General features: G+C 45.8%; 1 protein-coding gene across 1 annotated transcript in view; it reads left to right on the forward strand.

Moving 5' to 3' along the window:
* Positions 1-21,575, forward strand: part of LOC107108506 (gamma-aminobutyric acid receptor subunit alpha-3-like) — a 40,288-nt gene that overhangs the window by 17,538 nt on the left and 1,175 nt on the right. The window contains exons 3-8 of the mRNA XM_015408943.1: positions 1,246-1,313; positions 6,957-7,177; positions 7,778-7,860; positions 11,981-12,115; positions 12,922-13,074; positions 19,345-19,556. Coding sequence (XP_015264429.1) covers positions 1,246-1,313; positions 6,957-7,177; positions 7,778-7,860; positions 11,981-12,115; positions 12,922-13,074; positions 19,345-19,556 — 872 coding nt within the window. The remainder of the gene's footprint in view (positions 1-1,245; positions 1,314-6,956; positions 7,178-7,777; positions 7,861-11,980; positions 12,116-12,921; positions 13,075-19,344; positions 19,557-21,575) is intronic.

A 21,575-nucleotide genomic window follows, 5' to 3' on the forward strand; every position in this document is an offset into this window, starting at 1 on the left:
ATTGCATCCCTAGACTTCCTTGGTAGTTCCCCACCCAAGTATTCACCAGGACTGACCCTGCTTAGCTCCTGAGAACTGACATGATCAGACTCACCTGGACCTTCCATCTATGCCCTAACATCATCTGTCTTCTCCACTTGTCCCTTAAATTGTATTCAGCTGTAGATTATCCCTGTGGCCATATTAGTGGGATGCCACCAAATCCTCTGGAACTTGGAACTCCTGAAGCCTGTTACTCAGATATGTTTCCAGACCATAATTGCACTTGGTTTTGCTCACCTCTGTATGCCACAATTCCTCTGCCCTTTGTTTGGTTCCAGGGTGGATTATTGCTTTCTTTAATGTGAGATGAAGTTAGTGGCTTCATGTAAACAGTCCCTGAGAAAATCATAGGCTTTGGTGTCATGGCTGTTAAGGTCAGCCTTATGTCTCCTTTAAAGAAGGGGCAGACAGTGCTTCTTGAGAGGAAGAAGCATTTGGAGAGCTTTGTAGGAATGGACAGTTATAGACTTTCAGTATCCCATTTGGACCTGTAAAGCAGACAGACACACTTGAACAGGTGTGGAATAAATATTATGTAAGATGAGCAACAAAATGAGCAGATTGGCCTATGTTAATTAATGACACTGGCTTTCCGGTCAGGCTGTTCTGTCTGAATATCTTTCTCAGTGCTAGGTTTCAGAATCCTGCTCAGCATCAAGTAAACATGGGATGGTGCCATTCAAGGAATACGGTATCCCTTCCTAGGCATGAGGACCACAGAAGAACAGGTATGGATGGAGGAAGCCAGCAAACACAGAAAGGGGTGGAGGAAATGAGGTCCTCCTCCTTTCAGTTGCAACTAATCGAAAGCATTTGTCACACTGCTCTTTCTAAATCTGGTGGATCTTTCAGTGCTTCTCATGTTGAAGGATAAAAAGCATACAGAAAACGGAAGGGAGGCTCAGACCACCCAAGTTAAAAATGGCGTTGTGTAAGTCCTTGCTGTTGAAAGGCACTCGGAGGAGCTCGTCCCTGAAACAAACCTGGAGGGCTCTAATGGAGTCCTGCATGCCCCATCATGTGTTTAGAAAACTGACCATTCTTCAGTGTACATGGCTGAGAACAATAGTGGATCATTTCGTGCTAATCTAGGGAAGCAGCTGGCGCAGCAATTTCAGACCAAACTAAGGTAGAAATTACATAGGGAAGCATTCGCTATGCTAATGCAAATCATCCTTAATAGCTTTTTTTTCCCCCCAGCAGACGACGTAACTGAAGTCAAGACAAACATTTACGTGACAAGTTTTGGGCCCGTCTCAGACACAGATATGGTAAGGAGCTGCTCTCATCATCTGTGTAGAGAACCAGGGGTGGGGCTCAGCAGTGCAGCATCTGTTTTGCATGCAGAAGGTCCCAGCCTTAATCTTCAGCATTGCCAGTTAAAAGGGTCAAACTGTAGGTGACGTGGAGCACCTCTGCTCTGGCTGGCAGTAGCTTTCCAGAGTGAACAGGATTGACTTTGGTAGGGTAATGGTCTGATGCCGTATGAGCAGCTTCATGTGTTCATTTGTGTCTAGGCTTCCAGAGAGAGAGGATGTTCCTGAGTGCTTTCCAGTAGTCCCTTTCCTCCTGGCACCTTGAGGCATCTTTGGGAAAGTCTGTAAACTCATAAGTGACTATGGCCATGAAGGAATGTTCCCTCAGGGTACAACTTTCTGAGAGCAGCAAGAACCCATCCTGAAATTCAGTGTTCTCCTTACTTGAAGACCCTGAGCCTGTAAAAAGAATCATTCTCAGCCTGGATTTTCTCCCCTCTGCTCTGGTGGAGACAACTACAGACAGAGAATAGAAGGAGGGAACTCTCTGCATGGGAACCTTAGAGTCTGGAGGGCCCAGAAAGGATCCTTTGCAGTTCAGGATGACAGCCCTGGATGGTAAAACAAATGTAGTCTCTTCCCAAACCAGAGGAGATGGACTGTCCCCAAATGGCCACTTACACTTTGCAAAGAGAGCAGCAGAGCAACAGGTGTGAAGCTTACCATTTGAAGCAGAAGGCAACATGGCATAGTGGTTAGAGTGCTGGACTAGGATCTGGGAGACCCAGGTTTGAATCCCCACTCTGTCATGGAAGCTTGCTGAGTGACCTTGGGCCAGTCACTTTCTCTCAGGCTAACCTACCTTACAGGGTTGTTGTGAGGATAAAATGGAGGAAGGGGAAACACTTTTTTAAAGATGCTCTGGGTCCCCATTTGGGAGAAACGCAGAGTATAAATATCTTCATAAATTAAATAACCTTCCCCTCCACCAAAGGACCTAAAAGAGGCAAAAGACAGAAAGAAAAAATAATGAAAGCATTCCATATGGGGTGGGGAGTCAGTGGAAGAGAAAGAATGAAAGCTGGGCCTGGCTTGTGGAGAGAAACCTACTAATGAAAAGTTAGAGACTGGCCCTGACCTGGATAGCCCAGGCAAACCTGATCTCGTCAGATCTTGGAAGCTAAGCAGGGCTGACCCTGTCAAGTATTTGGATGGGAGACCTCCAGAGAAAACCAGGACTGGGAAGCCAGAGGCAGGCTATCAAGCCACTTCTCTGAACGTCCTCCATGCCCTACTAGGAGTAGCCAGAAGTCACCATGACTTCCAGGCATGGGCATGCGCGTGCACGCACACAAATCCCCCACCCCAAAAAGTTAGAGACTGAAACAAGGCGTTTCTTCCCACAACAATTTGTCTAAGTAAAACAGACATGGAAGGGTAACTTACTGGAAGCTTTCCCAAATCAGCCCAAGTTGCTTTGTGCCAATGGATTTGATGAAAATGAAAATTCCCATGCTACAGAAGGATCCATCCCCATGCTGAATTATGAGAAATTATTACTTCCTGGCATTCCCCCATTCACAAAAACTTACCCAAAATGAAGGAGGCAGTGTCTACAGAACCCTGGCTTGTTCTGTGCTGCTTCACTGCACCTTCTCTGTCCTTATGAATTGGATCACACTAGTCCAGATGTCTCTAAGCATACTGGACCAAGGGACCCTTGATAATGCCCAAGACTTGCATCTGTTTGCTAGGGTTCAGTATGGTGGGGACTGTTCCTACTTGTACTCTTTCCCCTGTGAGCGAGAGGCAGCTAGATTTGGCCCTCCTGGGAGACTCAATCAGGCCCGATGTTCAGTGTTGTTTGTGAGCCAAGCCTCTTGCCTGACCCCTGCAAGAAGGAACATAATCTAGGCAGGCTAGCCAGACAAAAGCCTCTTGGTTGCCCAGCACAGAAGCAGACCACGAGGCTGTTCTTCTCTGAAAGATCAGTCAAAAAGCAGAATGACTGACCCAGGGGGTTGGGAAATAATTAATGCTTTATAATATTCCATTTCTAAGAGTTCCCCATCAATGGGCTCTTTCTGGCCCTGGAAGGCCATCTCCCTCTGGGGTGAGAAGTTAATTCAATGTCACTCGAGCCGCTGCTTTTAATTTGGCCTGGTGTCTCTCTCTTGCTGTCACACTTCCTTCTTCTCTTTCACACCAGAGCAAAGAACCTTAATGTATTCAGCCATCCAACCCTCAGGGAGTATCTCATAATTACTTCTAAGGTGGAGCATATTTGATTAAGGGAGCATGTATAATGAACTGTGAAGAAGGGAAAAACGTAAAGGTATTGAGAAATGGAAGGTATTCTCTGCTGAGTGATTTTTGCCAAATGTACTCAACATGAGGAAGGCAGATAAAGAACATTATGTCCCATCCCCACCCTGCTTTGTTTGTTCTGGTTCCACCCTGTTGGTCCATGCATACCAACTGTGGTGGTTTAGGGGCACCCTGACCAAAAGCAAACCAACTAGCACCATCCTCCCAAAGAGCAAGAGAGAAGGGAATCAACAGAAGGGAAGAAGTGTCCAGTGTGCATCAAGAGTTTTGTGTCCGTTGAATGAAATAAAAACAAGCAAGAACGATCCTATAAGAGGGCACCTCTTTGTGCTTGCCAGGAGGAGTGGTATTGGCAGCTACAGGGTACATGTTTCTGGCATTGTTTATACTCATCAACCCCACCTACTGTTACTGTGGAAACCAGCATTGGGGGTTGTGTTTGACTGCACTTGTCGCTGGGTCTTCTGTGTTCTTGCCTAGGATGAATAATTGAGAAAGAACTGGAAAGAGTTGTAGACAGCGCTGCAGTAGCCCCTGTTAGACTGGAGTGTTTGTAGAGCTGACAGCCCTCCAAAACTCTATCCACCAAATACATAGGAAGGAAGAAGAAAGAGAGAGAACATCTGGGAGCATCACCCCGCCGTTGCTGTTCCACATTCTCTTTCTACAGAATGCCAGAAATAAAATTGTCAGCAGTTGATCTAGACCTTAAAACCTCCCCATCTGTTCCTTCAACTACAATAATTGACATCTAGGGCACTACACATAAAGCCTCTACAGAAGATACTATGTTGAAGAAACCAGAAGCAGACACAGGGCAGACCCACAATACAAATGTATGTTTCCATGCCACTTTAACTGTGACGGCTCCTCCAAAAGAAGGGTTTGTAGTGAAGATACACCTTGGAGGTTACAGTATTTTACTACCAGATATTTGTCTTACTAGAAACCAGATCAGGCCATTGTTGAGAAGGGAGGAAGAAAGCAAGACCTGGGATTGGAAAAAATGTCACCAGTAAATAGAACTGGGGGAGTGAAACCAAAACGGAGAGAACTGTGAGAAAATGGCCCCAGAGAGCAACATGCTGGTGAACTCTGGCCCCCCACATAGCTGTTGCCCTAGTACAGGGGTAGCCAAACTTGCCTAACGTAAGAGCCACACAGAATAAATGTCAGATGTTTGAGAGCTGCAAGATATAAATATTACACACACCTTTTTATTGGAAAATATGAAAGATTGCTTTTTATTAACATTAAATGAGACTGCCAAAAATAATAACAAAAGTGGTAAAAGCAGATATTGATAATGATATTTATTTGTCCAGTGATATTTATTTGGTTGCTAATGATATTTAGCTTCCTCAGCCACCCTGCCGGGAGCCGCACAATATGTGTGAAAGAGCCGCATGCGGCTCCCGAGCCATATTTTGGCCACCCCTGCTCTAGTATAAGAGGTACTTGTGGCGAGTAGTGGAGGGACACCACAAGGTCCCCACCAGTGTTCCCTCTAAGCTGAGTCAGTGTGAGCTAGCTCACAGTTTTTTAGACTCCGGCTCATACATTTTTGTCTTAGCTCAGGAAGGATGGCTCCAGAGCAAACTAATTTATGCAATAGCCAAAGTGCCTGCTCACAACTTTAATGCCAGTAGCTCACAAAGTAGAATGTTTGCTCACAAGACTCCACAGCTTAGAGGGAGCATTCCCACAATCTGCTTTGGTGATGGAGCAGCAGCAGCATATGGGTTCCCTTCAGTGTTCTCCAAGTCCCGTAGTTATTTGGCAAGTTGTCCTGAAAGATGAGACCTCATAGCAGTATGGATGAAACCATACTCCCGTCTAGCTGCATCTCTTCACTGTGCCCACCCCAGAAGGAGGAGGAGACAGCAGCAGGGGTTATGGCAAAGCTTGGTCTCTCCAGCCACTGGAGGGGAGGTAGGCCAGGCCCTACAAGTTATATATAAGGACCCCAAAGCCTGCTCTCAGAGGAGGGGGTTGAGGAAGGATTGTAGGAACCAGTGTTCCCTCTAAGCTGAGTTAGTGTGAGCTAGCTCACAGTTTTTTAGCCTCTGGCTCACACATTTTTGCCTTAGCTCAGGAAGGAGGGCCCCAGAGCAAACTAATTTATGTGGCAGCCAAATCTCCTGCTCACAACTTTAATGCCAGGAGCTCACAAAGTAGAATTTTTGCTCACAGGGCTCCATAGCTTAGAGGGAACATAGGTAGGAACCCCTCCAGGAGGAGGCTACCCCATTAGGATCAACATGGAGGAAGGAAAGAAGCCCCTAAGAAGAGTGATGCCCCAACCCCTGTCCCTGTGGAGGGATCCTTGGCTTCGCCCTCTGAGGATGCCTTTTTCAAGCCGGCTGTAGCTCAGGAGGGCCTTCCACCACTACTCTACCAGACCTAAAAGCAGTAGGAGGCATTCCAGCCCTTCCAGAGTAAGGGGGGGGGGAAATGAATCTTGGGGGATGTTTCTCCATGCCGATGTCAGGCTATTTAACCTTAATTCTGCTCCAGATGCACACTAGAACAATACCTATCCCTCCTCCAGGGAGCTTGCGTCCAGGCCTCTTGGTGAGCTGGCCATGGTCCTGAACATCATATTGATTGTTCTGAGTGCCTGTCTCATGGAGACAGTGTCTGTCTGATGGTGACAGGCTGCCACCATGGACAGCAACCTAACACTAGAAGTTGAAGTGTCTATGCTTGCAAATAGCTCACCCAGCCATTGATAAAGTTGTTAGATTTTGTATGCGTTGGTTTCAGGTCGTCCTGAGATGCTCTCAAAAGGTCACTGAACCTTGGCAACCATCTTCAGGGAAACACCATCCAAAGAAAGACCCTAGAGCAAGACTGTGGGGGTGAGCCAGTAAAATAACAGCCTGTGGAAGAAAGTAATGTTTAAATTCATAAATAAATGCATAAACCCAACCCAGCACAAAGTACCCCTTAGTATCACCCACTTGCCAAGGCATCTCCAAAGCTCTGCAAAGGATCCAAGGCTCTGTTCTAGGTTAGGCAGCTTTAGAAGGCTCCTTCCTGCTTTGCTAGGTTGATACAGTTGGAAGGAGGCAGAATAAAAAACTCCCCTGCACTTTGATGGGTATGGCAATCTTCTATACCTTAAGGATGAGGAAAGTGGAAGTTATTTTCTAAACAAACCTTTATGCATGGCTCAGAGGCTTCAAGATTGTAGTGCTCTGGTGAGCCCAGTTAAAAGGTATTTAGAGCTTGTGCAGCCCCCATGACCAAGGGTGGGGGCATTTTTTAGTCTATTTCTATGATTTTTAGTAGCAGTGCTCACAATTTAACCCATCTTCTCTCTGGCAGGAATACACCATTGATGTTTTTTTCCGGCAGTCCTGGCGAGATGAGAGGTTAAAATTTGATGGTCCAATGAAGATCCTCCCCCTTAACAATTTATTGGCCAGTAAGATCTGGACTCCAGACACCTTCTTCCACAATGGCAAGAAATCAGTTGCCCACAACATGACCACACCCAACAAATTGCTTCGGCTGGTAGACAATGGCACTCTTCTCTATACCATGAGGTAGGTATCCCTTTGTGTCCTAAATGGAAGCGCTCTTGTTCCATGCCCCATATATGATCATGAATTGCTGCTCTGAGCCCTCAGGTGAGAAGGTATAAAGAGCTTTCAGGCCCTTTCTACAGCTTTGCACAAGTCCCGTCTTTTAGGCAGCTTGATCAGAGGCCTTCCTGTGTATCTTTACTGTCCCATAGCCATCATGGGCATGATGTGAGAAATCACAGTACCGTCATTTGATATTCCAAGTAATTTTTATTGAGCCATGTCTCAATAAGGAGCTGTGGCTCAAAGGGGAGAAGTGGTGCCTCAGTAGTAGAGCACATTTTTTGCATACAAAAAGTTCCAAATTCAGTCACCAGCCTCTCCAGATGAAAAATCAGATATCAAATGTTGGGAAAGTCCCTTTTCTGTCTGCGGCTACTCTAGTATAAATGTAAGTGTGCCAGCATCTGGGACATGGGTTATAGGGATCAGCTGAGTGATAAGGATGCACATAGATTTCTCACAAAAATCATTGTCTGGGAAAACAGAACTGGCAATGGAATTCTTCCTGTGGGTTTCACACCTGACAATCCCATTGGCAGTGGCCATTATGTCTTGCAGATTGACCATTCATGCAGAGTGCCCCATGCACCTGGAAGACTTCCCAATGGATGTCCATGCCTGTCCACTGAAGTTTGGAAGCTGTAAGTACTAGACTTCCAGGGAACACAAAACAATAGTTTCTTGATTTACAGTGGACAGGGATTTAATAGCCTACTAATCAGGCAAGCCAGCACCTCTGAGTGTGAGCTCATGTCACAGCCTACATTTATCTGTCCGTATAATAGCATCTATTTTATTTTAATTTGCTTTATTGCACTATACCTAATAGTTTTATTTATTTCTTTGTTTACTATATTTATAGTACACCTTTCTCACTTAGACTCAAAGCAGATTACACAGTGCAAACTGATACAATCTTTATAAACTAGGACTTGTAAAAGGACAAGGATTATAGGAGTCCGAATAAGCATAGCGTATTAGACATGACAGAGTGCAGATACAATGCATAAAAACTGGTTTACATCATTAAAAAACAATACAGCACCAACATGGTAGTACATGTAGCAAGCAGATAATATACCCTATATGCAGTGGCATAGTCCACTCCTTTCCCATTACAAAGTACCTTCCTGAACCATTCCATGGTTGTGTCGCTCTACTACATTTATGGGGAAACAAATGCATTTTACATGGTTTGTGGAGTGACAGAAGGGTGGGAGCCCTCCTGACCTCCTCAGACAGGCCATTCCAAAAGATGTGGGCCACAAAAGAGAAAGCACATGTACAGGCAGTTGTCGATCTTGCCCATTTACAAGGTGGTACCAGCTAAAGGCCCAGAACAGATGAGCAAAGCTGTCAAGGTGGAACATAGGAAGAGAGGCAGATAAATGGAACCTGGTAATTGATGGGAAGCCAATGGAGTGACTGCAGAGTGGCTGTAATATGCATGCTCCACCTAGCTCCTATTAATAACCGAGCTGTGGCATTCTGTACCAAATGGAGTCTCCAAGGTAACTTCAAGGGCATTATAATAGTGTAGTCTCGATTTTACTGTTGCATGGATCCAGGTGGCTAGACCAGCTGAGTCAAGGTAGGGGGCCATCTTCCAGGCTTGACAAAGTTGGAAGAAAGCATTTTTTGCAGCTGCATTAAATAGCTTGTCCAGCAGTACAACCCCTAGGCTTGTAACTGAATCAGCAAGGGTCAGCTGAACTCCACTGAAAGTGAGAAGTACATTGTCTTCAAGGCTGAGACTTTTCCACCCAGCATTACTTTCATCTTATCAGGATTCAGTTTTAGTTTGTTCGCTCTTAGCCATTTAACCGCAGGCATCAGGCAGAAGTTTAAGACTTCTACTGCACTGCCAGGAAATTTGGACAGAGAAAGACAGAGGTGGATGTCATCAGCATACTGGTGATACCCAATTCAAAGCTACAAATGATTTCTCCTGAGGACTTTTAAATAGAGATCAAATAGCATAGAGGGTAGGACTATTCCCTATAGAACCCTCCAGGATAAGTCCCACACTGATGACAGCTGGTTTCCAAAAGCAACTCTTTGAGACTGGTCCACAAGGAATGATTTAGTAAACAGGTATTTTATGCCAGTCATGAAGACAGCAAATTCTGACTGTCTCTGGAAAAGGGGAGGTTTCTAATTCAGAGGACTTCCCAGGAGTGCAGACAAATATGACTTTCTAGATGAATTAAAACAGACCATCCTTACTGGTTTGATGAGAACTGAGCATTGTTTTGGAGGCATGGAATATTAAGAGTGGTTGAGAATGTGGTGCTCAAACACCCACCAGTTCAGCTCACATTTTGTTTGCCAGTCACAAACAGGGAGCTGATTTTTTTTTTGTTAATTACTCAGCCATTTGTTTGAGCCTGTTCATTGGGCTACTTTTCATGTATTCAAACTGGAAAAGTACAATACAGTGCAATCAGCAGTGCTTGACACATATGTGTTCTCATGCAGCTCCATGAGAATACTAATTCCCCACAGTTCCACAGGCTTGTTATCACCACAAGCTACCTGACAGCCAATTGTATAAATAAATAGTGAGCAACTCAGTCCATCAGTCAGTGATTATAAATAAACACTGTGGGTTTTTTGGAAGTCTTACAGAGTGGTGTTCATTTAAGTCTGCATCATCAAGGTTATTTTGTGCATGCACATTTTTGTATCACCTTTTGGAAGGCCTGGTTTTCCTCCCACATTACTTAATTACCTGACCTGACCATCCATAACACTGTGGGAGAATTGATTTCACCTCTGATGCAGATGCAAAAGCACCTGCAAGGCCAAAAAAACCCCAACCCCCTCCTACACCACAAGGAAATACAAGTCTGCCTGCACAGCTCCTGTGCCGCCACAGGTCTGTTTGATGGCTGTTCTAGTTGGAGGGCAGTGAACTGAACAAACCCAAGGGTTGGCTCATGAGTGATTGCAGTTGTCAAACAAGGTATGTTCACCTGTTGAACCTTCTTGCCATGAATTTTGCAGCATCCCTAACTGATACTCAGTTAAAGCCCCTAAGAGCTTGTAGCATCTGGAGGGAGAGATTTGGCTTAGAAGAGAGACAGGTTCCTTTGTGTAACAAAGTTCCCAGTGCTTACTGATAACATTTGTATCCCACCATTCCCTCAAGGAACACAAAGTGTATAATGTGGTTTTCCTTTCCTGAACTTTGTCCCTTGGGCAGCTCTGTGCGGTGGGTTAAGCTGAGAGTGGGTGAGTGGCCCAGGTCATCCCATGAGCTTCATGGCTGAGCGGAGATTTGAGCTTGGTCTCCCGGTCCTAGTCCAGCAGCACTCAAACAACTATGCTATACATGAGGGCTACTCAGTTGGCCAGTGAAATGGGGCCACTCGCACACAAGATGACAATTTCTGCATACACAGCAGGCTTCCCAGTATGTAGAAAAATATTATCCCCAGGATTCTATAAGCTTTTAAAGTCTCTGACCACTCTGAAGCCTAAAAAGTCAGAGAGGGAATTAATTCGGGATGGTTAGGTTTTATTTACATCCTTACTTCCGACCATAAAGTCCTCAAAATGGCTTATTATATTTTAAAGTATAATTTTAACTATTTAATCACCTCCCATTCCCAATACATTAGTCCCCCTTGCTGAGAGAATGCTCTAGCTTTAAAAGATGGAACTCCTTCATCAAAAGCACAAAGGCATTCCAAAGACTAGGTGCTACCACTGAAAAAGCCCTGCCTCTGATTAAGACCCACCACACCTCTGCACAGAGCAGGGTTTGGGATGAGGATGTTAATTGGCCAGCTGGACAGTATGGGAGGAGAGGGCCTTCAAGCACCCTACCCCCAACCCATCAAGGCCCTTGAAGGTAAGAATTGGCACTTTGAATTCTGCCCAGAAACAGGTGGGGAGTCAATGCAGATCTTTCAGCCCAAGGGTGGTACATTCCCTTGTGTCCAGCCCCTGAGACTAGCCTGGCAGCCACATCTTTGTGATTTCAAAGGCAGCCTCAGAGCACTATTTCATTATACTACAGCAACTGAAATGATAATGAAGCACACTTCCCTATAATAAATATTTTCCAGTGTATTTTTTTCATTTGAGTGAAAGCAGAAGGTGTTGTTTTTTTTAATGAGCTGGAAACTCTGGCTGCATCCCACCTAACCATGTGCTTCCTCTGCTGCTGCTTAGCTTTTCTTTGTTTGCCTAGAGCAGCCGAACTGGGTGGACAGACTCTTAATTAGACACAGCACATGTCTCAAGGAAACACCAAGGTCAGGAAGTCCCTTCCAGTAGCTGTTTCAGGGAATGTAGTGAGTTTGTGAGGGAGAAGCCTTGGAATGCTGGCCTGTAATCTATAGGTTGTGCAGGTTCCTAGTCTGAACAGGCGCTGAAGTTTCAATCTGACACACAGTTGAAAATTATATCCAGTATCTCCAGCAGGGGGCACTGCAGTTTGGTGCTAGAGAGGAAAATGGAAGCCAAGGAATTGGAAGTGCTTGAAGGACCCCAGAGGGGCTTGCTTTCTAACTTGCTCCCTGTGTACTTGCTGCCTGCTGACATCCAGTCCTAACTCTTAAGAAGGGACAGGGTAGTGTTGGACTTTTTTGTGCCATACATGGCTTGCTTTATAAACAGGGCCTTCATTCCTGACCGTGGAGTTGCATTGGTGGCCTTTACCAGCTATCCTCAATGCAGTTTAGGCCACAATTTAGGTTTGGCAGGGGCTGCAGATTTGCAACAAACTGTCTTTCTTTTATCCTTCCTCTATAGATGCCTACACCAAGTCCGAGGTGAACTACAACTGGACCCTGGGGAAAGTGGAGGTGGCAGAAGGAGGGTCACGCCTGAATCAGTACGACCTTTTGGGCCATGTTGTTTCACGAGAGGACATTGAAACTAGCACAGGCAAGAGAGTAACCTAGTTCTTCTGGGGCTGCAGGCACCCAAACAGTGGCAGAAAGGCTTGGGGAGGGGCAATTTCTCCACAACTGGCAACAGCCACAATCCCAGTTCACATCTGGCAGGGTCCTAAACCACAGTCAAGGCTGGGTGAGGGTACAGATGGAGGGGAGGCCCTTGACCGCCAGAGGACTGGAGGGAACAGAGAGAAACGCCTTTTCTGATCCAGCCAAGATAATCCTTTTGAGATAATTAAAATCCATCTCTAGTGTGGGAAAAACCCTTGGTTTGGGAAGCTGAAGTCTCCTAGGCTCCTCATGTAGTGGCCAAGAGTGCTGGCAGCAGATGGGAGTTTTCCAGAGGACATTGCTATCCTCTCTTGCCCCTCATCGGAAGTCAGGCCAATCTCAATACAACACTCCTGGTGAGTCAAGCATGTGAGCCAAGCACCTTGCCTTGATAGGTGATTTTGCCCTGTAGGCATTCCTTTTTCCATACCAGAAGCCAATGAGAAGCCCAGCTGCTTCCTTTCCTTAGGGACACATTGTCCAGGCTGCAAGGGCAAAAGGCTTCAGAACATCTGTGAGAGGATTACAAAGCTGGCATATGATTGCTTTTGGAACCACCTGCCCCGCATTCCGCTGTGTTCTTTAGAGGTAGTCAGTAATCACTACATGAACTGGCAGTTTTTCAGGACACCGGAGATTGGCCTCACCTCTCCAGATGGCCTCCCCAGTCAGCAAAGCGTGGATTCAGCAACTGAGTTTAGTAATGTGCCTCTTTTCCCTTGCCTTCCTTGCTGGTTCCTCCAGGGGTATATGTTATGATGATCACTTACTTCCACCTCAAGCGCAAGATCGGCTACTTTGTGATCCAGACCTACTTGCCCTGCATCATGACAGTCATTCTGTCCCAGGTTTCCTTCTGGCTCAACAGGGAAAGCGTCCCGGCACGAACTGTGTTTGGTGAGTTTCTGACATAAAGAATCACTGGGCAGCCCAAGAGAAAAGGGACCGAGAAGAAGCAGGGTACTCCTCCTTGGGTAGTGCCATGGCAACCTCTCTCTGGAATGCCATACAAATGCAGAACATTTTGATAAGGTTTAAGGCCTGAGGTTTCCCCCAGGTGAGAAAAACTGTGTTTTGAATAGCTTGCTACCATACTCAGAATGATAACCAACCACAGTTCCCCCCCAGGGGACAGTTTAAAGGGAGGATAGATAGAAATCTTTTCTAGATGATGATGAAGAAGTTGGATTTTTACCCCACCCTTCACTAGGAGTCTCAGAGTGGTTTACAATCTCCTGCCCTTCCTCCCCCCCACAGCAGACACCTTGTGAGGTAGGCGGGGCTGAGAGAGTTCTTGAGAGAACAGCTCTGAGAGAACTGTGACTGACCCAAGGTCACCCAGCTGGCTTCATGTGAAGAAGTGGGGGATCAAGCCTGGTTCTCCAGATTAGAGTCCGCCGCTATTAACCACTACACCAACATGCATTGAAGAATAAAGGATGGTGCATACTGCATAGCCAAAATTACTCTAAGCAGAGTTTGTAATCAACTCTTAAATTAGAGCAGTTCCTCACTAGAACAGGCTTCCTCGGGAGGTGGTGGGCTCTCCTTCTTTGGAGGTTTTAAAGCAGAGGCTAGATGGCCATCTGATGGATCATGAGAGGGAGAGCAGGTAGGCAGATCATGAGAGGGAGAGCAGGAAGGGTTGCCTCAGTGCTTAGTTCTCGTGGCCCTTTCTCACAAACCCAAGGAGATGCCATTCACCACGTTGGGGTCAGGAAGCAGTTTTCTCCAGGCCAGTTTGGCCAGGGATCCTGGAGGGTTTTTGCCATTTTCTGGGCAAGGAGCAGGGGTCACTGGGGATGTGGGGGGTTGGTAGTTGTGAGTTTCCTGCTTTGTGCAGGGGGTTGGACTAGATGACCCTGGAGGTGCCTTCCAACTCTATGATTCTATTCTATGATTCTATGGAAAGGGCTGTAGAGTTCATGAAACTGGGCATGTATATTCATAAGAAATCCAGTGTGGTATAGTGGTTAGAGTTGGGTTAGGCTCTGGGAGACTCATTGTTTGAATATATAGGTTGTGCAGGTTCCTAGTCTGAACAGTCTCTAACATGGAAGCTTGCTATGTGACGGGCCAGTCACACACTCTCAGCCTAACCTACCTCACAGGGTTGTGGGGATAAAGTGGAGGAGAGGAGAATGAGGTCAGCCTCTTTGGGTCCCCATTGGGGGAAAAGGTGGGATATAAATGAAGTAAATAAAATTAATATGGTTATGGCAAGGGAGTGGGTGGAGAAGAACAGTGTGGAGTAAAAATAATAAAAATATTGTATTGGGGTAGTATCATGTTTAGCTTTGAACATGGAGCCTGATAAATTCCCTTGACTTCATAATCCACCAGGGTTAAAGTTTCCAGCACGGCAAAAGCTAAAATTTTAGCCCCATAAGATGCCCAAGACAATTGATGTATCCATAAAAATTGTGGTCCCCGTCGTTATGTCACTTTCTTTCCTGTGGGCGAGAAATGTTTCCAGAGAAGGAATTAAAACGTCCTTCATCCTCTCAGAGTGCTTCCACCTTCTTTGGCCAAATCTAAAAGGGATTGCCCAGTTAAGGGGCCAGTTCCCTCTCCCTTTTGTAAGATCCTACCCAATCTTATGAGGGATGTCAGCAGTTCTGGAGAATTCAGGCCTTGGAATGCAGACTTTTTATATTACACCTGGTCCAGGGATGCAAGGCCCAATTGTCCTTGTTGCAAGATGCCTCCAGTTGGGGAGCCATCAAGGTAGGAAACAGTTGCTTGGGTTCTCTTAGCTACAGCTAATCCTTTAACCAGGTCACACACACTAGAGTTGTTAAGAGAAATTTTCTTAATCTTCTTTACCCAGTTTCTCTCTAAACCCAACAGTCTGTTTCTTTTCCTGTTTTTATGAATTTAGAGTCTGTTTTGAATCGATTCCATTTTGATCAAAGAGAAATTCAAAGAGAGGAGGTGCAGGAAAGGACATTATGCAAAATTTCAGAATTCCACTATGGAGATGCTCAGATGCAGACATTGCCTTCCCAAGGCTTCCTACCCTCCTGCTAGAACACATTCTGGTATATGGCATCAAAACAAAACTCCTGCAAGGGCTGAGACTACAAAAGCACACAGAGAGGGGTAATAGAAACCTTTAAGGAGAAATTCTTCTTTTGAAAGACAGTAAGAGGAATCAATGGCTATATATTTAAAAATAAATTCCATACCCCATAACAATGCTGACAAACACATGCATATTATTTATCTATCATATGGCAGAGTTATACACCGGAAGCATATAATAATATAAAATATGAAACCAAGTTGATACAACAGGTATGCAGACTGCTTGGGCAAGCCCCCTAAATACTAATATCTAAATTTTCAGTCCACTCAATTTTGCAGCTGGGGAGAATTCAAAAAGCTCCATCACATTTCCCTGGAAATCACAACACTCACATTCCTGTGGCAGATGGAAAATAGTTTGGTGGGCTGCGCCACAATCACATTCAGATCCTGGTGTTTTGCCCCATTTAAACAACCGGTCTGCACAACTGCCAAATCCTGTTCATATTGTATTAGCTGTCTTCCATACTTTATGTGGCAAGCCAAATCCTGTGGGCCTCTCATGGGTGTTTATCAGGTTATAGATATCAGGTGGGACTGATTGCATCCATGTTCGCAACCATTCATTCCCTAGATTGAAATTTTGATTGTAGGATTTGTGCAGATCTTATTCCTGGGTGTCAGGATCTTTGTCTGGATTGGCCAGTGTCAGCCATGTCTTTGTGGATGGGCAACTCTCTGTTTTCAATTACCTTTCTATATTCAAGAAGAAGAGCATCTTGTCTTCAGAGATGAGGGGGAGCCATGTGGCACAATGTGGGCAGGAGTGGGTTTAATACATCCGCTGATTATTCTCATTGTTGTATTGAGTTGGACATCAAGTCTGTGGACATGAGGGCTGTTGAGCCACCCTGAAGCACCATATTCCAAAGTACTATACAACAACCCCAAAGCTGAGCATCTAAGTAGTATAGCAGATGCACCCCAAGTTGCAACACATAATTTTTGGAGAATGCTGTTTTGCATGCATATTTTCACAGCTATATTGGTAAGATGGTGTTTTGCATGCATATGGAGAATGCTGTTTTGCATGCATATTTTCACAGCTATACTGGTAAGATGGTGTTTACAGCTCAAGGTCCCATCCAGGGTAATGCCAAGGTACTTAGGTGTATGGTTGTGTGTAAGTCAGGTGCCATTAAGGTAGACATTCAGTTCATGGTTGGCAAGATTGTTATTGAGATGGAAACAGGAGCATTTTTCTCCCCTGGACTTGGGATAAGCTGCCATTTACAGAAGTATTCAACCCAAATTTTGAGGTCCCTAGTCAATATTTCCTCAGTCCTTTCAGTTGATTTGTGCCTTACTGCAATCACCATGTCATTGGCGTAAGCAAACTTCCTGTATATCGTCTTGGGAACATCAGAGATGTATAGATTGAAAAGAACTGGAGTGAGGACTGAGCCCTGGGGTAGACCATTATTCAGTTTCTTCTGCTTGCTGATTGACTGACCTGGTGTCCGTCAAACTACTTGGAAAGTTCTATCACTCAGCATGTTATTTAGGAGTTGAAATAATGTTCTGCAGGGGAAAACTTGTAAAAACTTGTAAATCCCTCCACACTGTGTTGGTATAATTCTAGCTCGCCTCCTCATGATGCACCCTGGATAACACTAAAGAGCTAGAACTTCTGGCTGCCAGACAGTCGTAGGATCTCCTGGCTACACTACACACATGGAAACCCACACACATCTTTTGCAAGATATGATCATTAACCTGACTCTGTGGGTCAAGCCATACTGTGACTGGAACTGAGACCTTGGAATGTGGCCCTAAAAACAGTCATGGGAAGAGAGTGATCTGGTTTGGGGAAGGAGGAGAGCTAGCTCTTCTCCCCTCCACATGTCATTTTCCCTGATTGCCTAATACCACAGTCCCTCTGAACCCTTATAGGATAAGACACGCTTGCAGCCCTATTTTAGTTACATGAAGAATGGGATGGTGGGAAGAATCATAAGGGAGAGTCAAGAAGTGGTGACATTGAACACAGATACTGGAATCTCAGTTTTTCTTCTTTTTTATGGCACTGTTAGATGAGGACTGGGGGCATTCAGGGCTGGAGAGGGGTGGGTCTTCCTTACACCTCCTTTCCATCATTGGCTGTGGTCACACATGCCAAATAATCTATTTTCAATCCACTTTCAGTGTACTTTCCAACTGGATTTTTACTGTGCAAAGTGGCAAAATCCAGTTGGAAAGTGCATTGAAAGTGGATTGAAAGTGGCTTATTTAGTGTGTATGACTGCAGCCAAAAATAGGTTCTGGGGGATTCAAAGAGAAAAAGACATTGACTTAAAAAAAAAATGTTGCATGTATAACCTGAGAACATGACATTTTCTCCATAGGAGCTTTCTCCTAGGTGTCATGCCTAAATGACTGCAGGTATTTGCTGAGTTACGCCTCCTTCCTGACTGGTTAGGTTACTGACTGGTTACTGCAGGTATCTTTCTTGATGCTGGGACTGAAAGCCTACAAATTGTTGCTTTGTTGAAGGACAGCATTGTGGAAATGACCACCAGCTGGTGGAGTTGACTTAGAAATCCCAGAAGAGTCACAATCTAGTATAAATCTGCCACTCACTGAATGAATTTATCAATGCCATCTTGTCAAGAAATCCACCAAAGCTTGGCTTGGGAGCTTGACTACTACTTGTCAGTCCAGAATGAAAATGGAAGTTCTCCCCCGGTCTTTTTGCTACTGTTTTTACATGCAGGGTTGGATTCAAACAGCTTTTCTCCTGGTGAAAATATGAGGGAAGTGTCTTCTTTGACCACCAATAAGAAAGGGAATTGAGCTGCTATCAAGGATCCGACCCATGCTTTCGACTTCAGTGCCTACAGTTTGGCTGTCCTTGAAAAGTGCATACACACCTTAAAAATGACTGCAAAGGAAAACCATCCTCTCTGATACTGGAGACTGCATTTCAATGCCAGTATCTCAGACTGCATCTTACTTTGGGGATTCAGAGTGAGAATCCACAAGGGCAATGCTATCTGCACGTGCAATTTATGGTTGAGTTTTCAGTAACAGAAAGAGCTGTCATTCAAAGCAACTTCCTCCCCACAGTTAATGGAAAAGGTCATGTCCACTGCAAACCTACTATGCCTTTTCCTCCACTTCCTGTCACAGCACCTCGGGATGAAACCATACAAAAGGGTACAGGTGGAAGTCATGCAAGTGGATATTCTAGTCTTACTGCACCCCTACCTGGGTCTTCCAATGAATCATTCCTAGGTATAGAATAGGTTGTACTTGGGATGATTTAGATGCTCCTGCTGAAGTAGATAACCATAAACCATGGACAGGCATACACCTGGGAAGGGTTGGAGCTACCCAACCCTTCCCTTCAAGATGCTCACAGCACAGTCGAAGCCAATCCAGTGGGCATCTCCAGATTCTCTCCGCCTGCCTCCTCAAGTGGGAATTCTGTACACAGCCAGAGTCCTTTTTCCGTGTATCAGCCAGATCTTCAAGCTGCCCTAAGATTGGTGGTTTCCCAAGGCAGAAAGCAGCAAGTGCCTCCCTGTGTCTTTGGCTAGTGAAGGGTAATGGCAACTACTCTCCCTATGAGAGCATTTTTAGGCCCTGGAACAAGAGAGGTGGGTCTTCTTGGCCAGATGCCATCAAGCTTCTTCATAATCCACAACTGTAATTGTCCAGATAGTTAAGAAAACGGAGGCATTGAGGGAAGTGTAGTCACTGCACACGTCAATGTCAGACCTCCAATCATAACCCGTTTCTCCCTCCCGTTCTTCCTCCTCTTACCAGCTTCCTGTCTCCTTTGCACTAGGCCTCGGTGCCTGCCATCAGGTGCAAAAGGTGTTTGCGGCTAAATGTGCTGATGGTACAGCTGGACACAGTCCCGTTGATGTCAACCAGGCTGTGCCCGGTTGTGACACCAGTTCCTTTGGTCTTCAGTGCATCTTCATAGCATCTCAGGGTGGAGGCTTCTGTGGCAGAGTGGCCAAAGGAGGAACATGAACTGCGTGCCAGTTGAAACTTACTAGTCAAGTCTGCTTGGGAGGGAGAAACACTTCTCTGCCCTTTTCAGCAGCAGCCTCTCTGGTTTTGTTTCCACAGGGGTCACCACTGTCCTTACCATGACTACTCTGAGCATCAGCGCAAGAAACTCCTTGCCGAAAGTGGCATATGCGACGGCCATGGACTGGTTCATAGCCGTCTGTTATGCCTTTGTGTTTTCTGCACTGATTGAATTTGCAGCGGTCAACTACTTCACGAAACGCAGCTGGGCCTGGGATGGCAAGAAGGTGTTGGAGGCTCAGGAATTGAAGGTGAGGTCATGGAGAGGGAGCAGCCAAAAAGGCCAGCCAGGCACACATATACCTCACGCCTTGGGAAGTGTGTTCAAATCTTTCTCCAAACAGGACTGAATTCATTAGCAGTGATGCTTGGGGCCCATCAAGGAGACCCAGCCTAGATCCTCAGGGAGTTGGATATTGTACTGTCATTGTGCCACAGCAATAATTTGCAAGTGAATTTTCCTCTGCACAGTCCAGTTGTAAATGATGGCTGTAGCTCAACAATAATGCAGTATTTAACCAAGTGTGGAGGCATCCTAAGAGAGCCAGCAGCCGCCTGCCCTCCCTTTCTGACTTTTTACATGTCACAAAATGAGTTCTTGGAATGCCTGCAACTAAGAAGCAGTTTTGGGATATGAGAGGTCAGTTGGCTTCTTCCATCAGTGAACACGCTAACAAGTCCAACTGTGTATATGCTGTCACACAGATACTTTCAAATGTTTATCTAACTTATACCACTGGCCAACCATTCTCACCTGCAAAGGCACCATGATTATCAGCATGGTTTTGACATATAAGCCATGAAAGTCACATTTCTGCAAGAAGCAGTGGCATCCAATGTTTGTGTGTCATAATCTTCCTGCCATCGATGCCATATTTTATATGACTTTATATCCTACAACACACTAACTGCCATGGGCCTTTCCACCATAGATTTGCCTCATGATTCAGGAGTCCCCAGTCTTGTTGAGTCTGCCGACACATTTGAGATTTTGAGAATGCAGAGTGGGTACCAAGACCAAATGGCTGCCATAGGCGGGGGGGGGGAGGGTTAATCACAAAGTGTTGCAAGCAGTGTTCCCTCTAAGCTGAGTTAGTGTGAGCTAGCTCACAGTTTTTTAGCCTCAAGCTCACACATTTTTGTCTTAGCTCAGGAAGGATGGCTCCAGAGCAAACTAATTTATGCAGCAGCCAAACTGCTAGCTCACAACTTTCATGCCAGTAGCTCACAAAGTAGAATTTTTGCTCACAGGTTTCCACAGCTTAGAGGGAGCATTGGTTGCAAACCAAGCATCCTACTACAGTCAGGACAAGTGAGAGCCACCATGAGCCCCTGGACAAAGATTCCGTCTGGGCTCTCCCCATATGACCCTGATCCAAACCAAATATCATAACAAAACAAATCACTTGGCTGGCTGTTACCACACATCTATAATAATAGAAGGGTCTGCATGCCCATCTGTCTGTCCATTTGTGGCAGGCATTAGGGCTGCCAAGTCCCCCCAGGGGGCGAATAATGCCCCGCTTTGGAGGCCCGATTTCTGCCGCCGCGGAATTGGGCCCTTGGGGAAACCCCACCCCGGTGTGCACGTCAGCCGGATGTGACGTGATGACACCGGGCACGCTCGGGGCGGGGCCACAGCCATTTGAGGGGAAAACTCTATGTTTGAGGGGGAAAACTCTATGTTTGAGGGGAAACCTCTATGTTTTCCCCTCAAATGGCTGTGGCCCCGCCCCCAGCATGGCCAGCGTCATCACGTCACATCCGGCTGACGTGCATGCGGAGCGCGCACGCTCGGGACGCTGATCGGGAGCCCCCCGCCGCAAGGTAAAACAGACTTGGCAACCCTACCAGGCATAACTCATCAAAAAGTAAAACTAGGAATCTCAAAATTGGCCATCAGCTTCAGGATGATTGTGGGAGTTACGGGGCCAAAATGAAAGGAATTGGAATATCTTGGGCCAGGTTATCTCCAGACCTCCCCCTTACACATACACTATTTGCAGTGGAAACAAAACGTGTGTACTGGTTAAAGTGTCTGACTAGGATCTGGGAAACTCAGGTTTGAATCCACCTTCTGCCGTGGAAGCTTGCTGGGTGACCTTGGGCCCGTCACACATTCTCAGCCTCACCCACCTCACAGTGTTGTTATGAGGAGGAGGAGAGGAGAACGAGGTAAGCCACTTGGGGGGATCAGAAGTGGGGATAGACAAATGGCAGATCATGAAAAGGATAGAGCAAAATGAAGGAAGAGAATAGTGTGGGAAAGA

This window comes from Gekko japonicus, unplaced genomic scaffold, assembly GCF_001447785.1.
Source record: "Gekko japonicus isolate JY-2015 unplaced genomic scaffold, Gekko_japonicus_V1.1 scaffold19, whole genome shotgun sequence".
NCBI classification, from domain to species: domain Eukaryota; kingdom Metazoa; phylum Chordata; class Lepidosauria; order Squamata; family Gekkonidae; genus Gekko; species Gekko japonicus.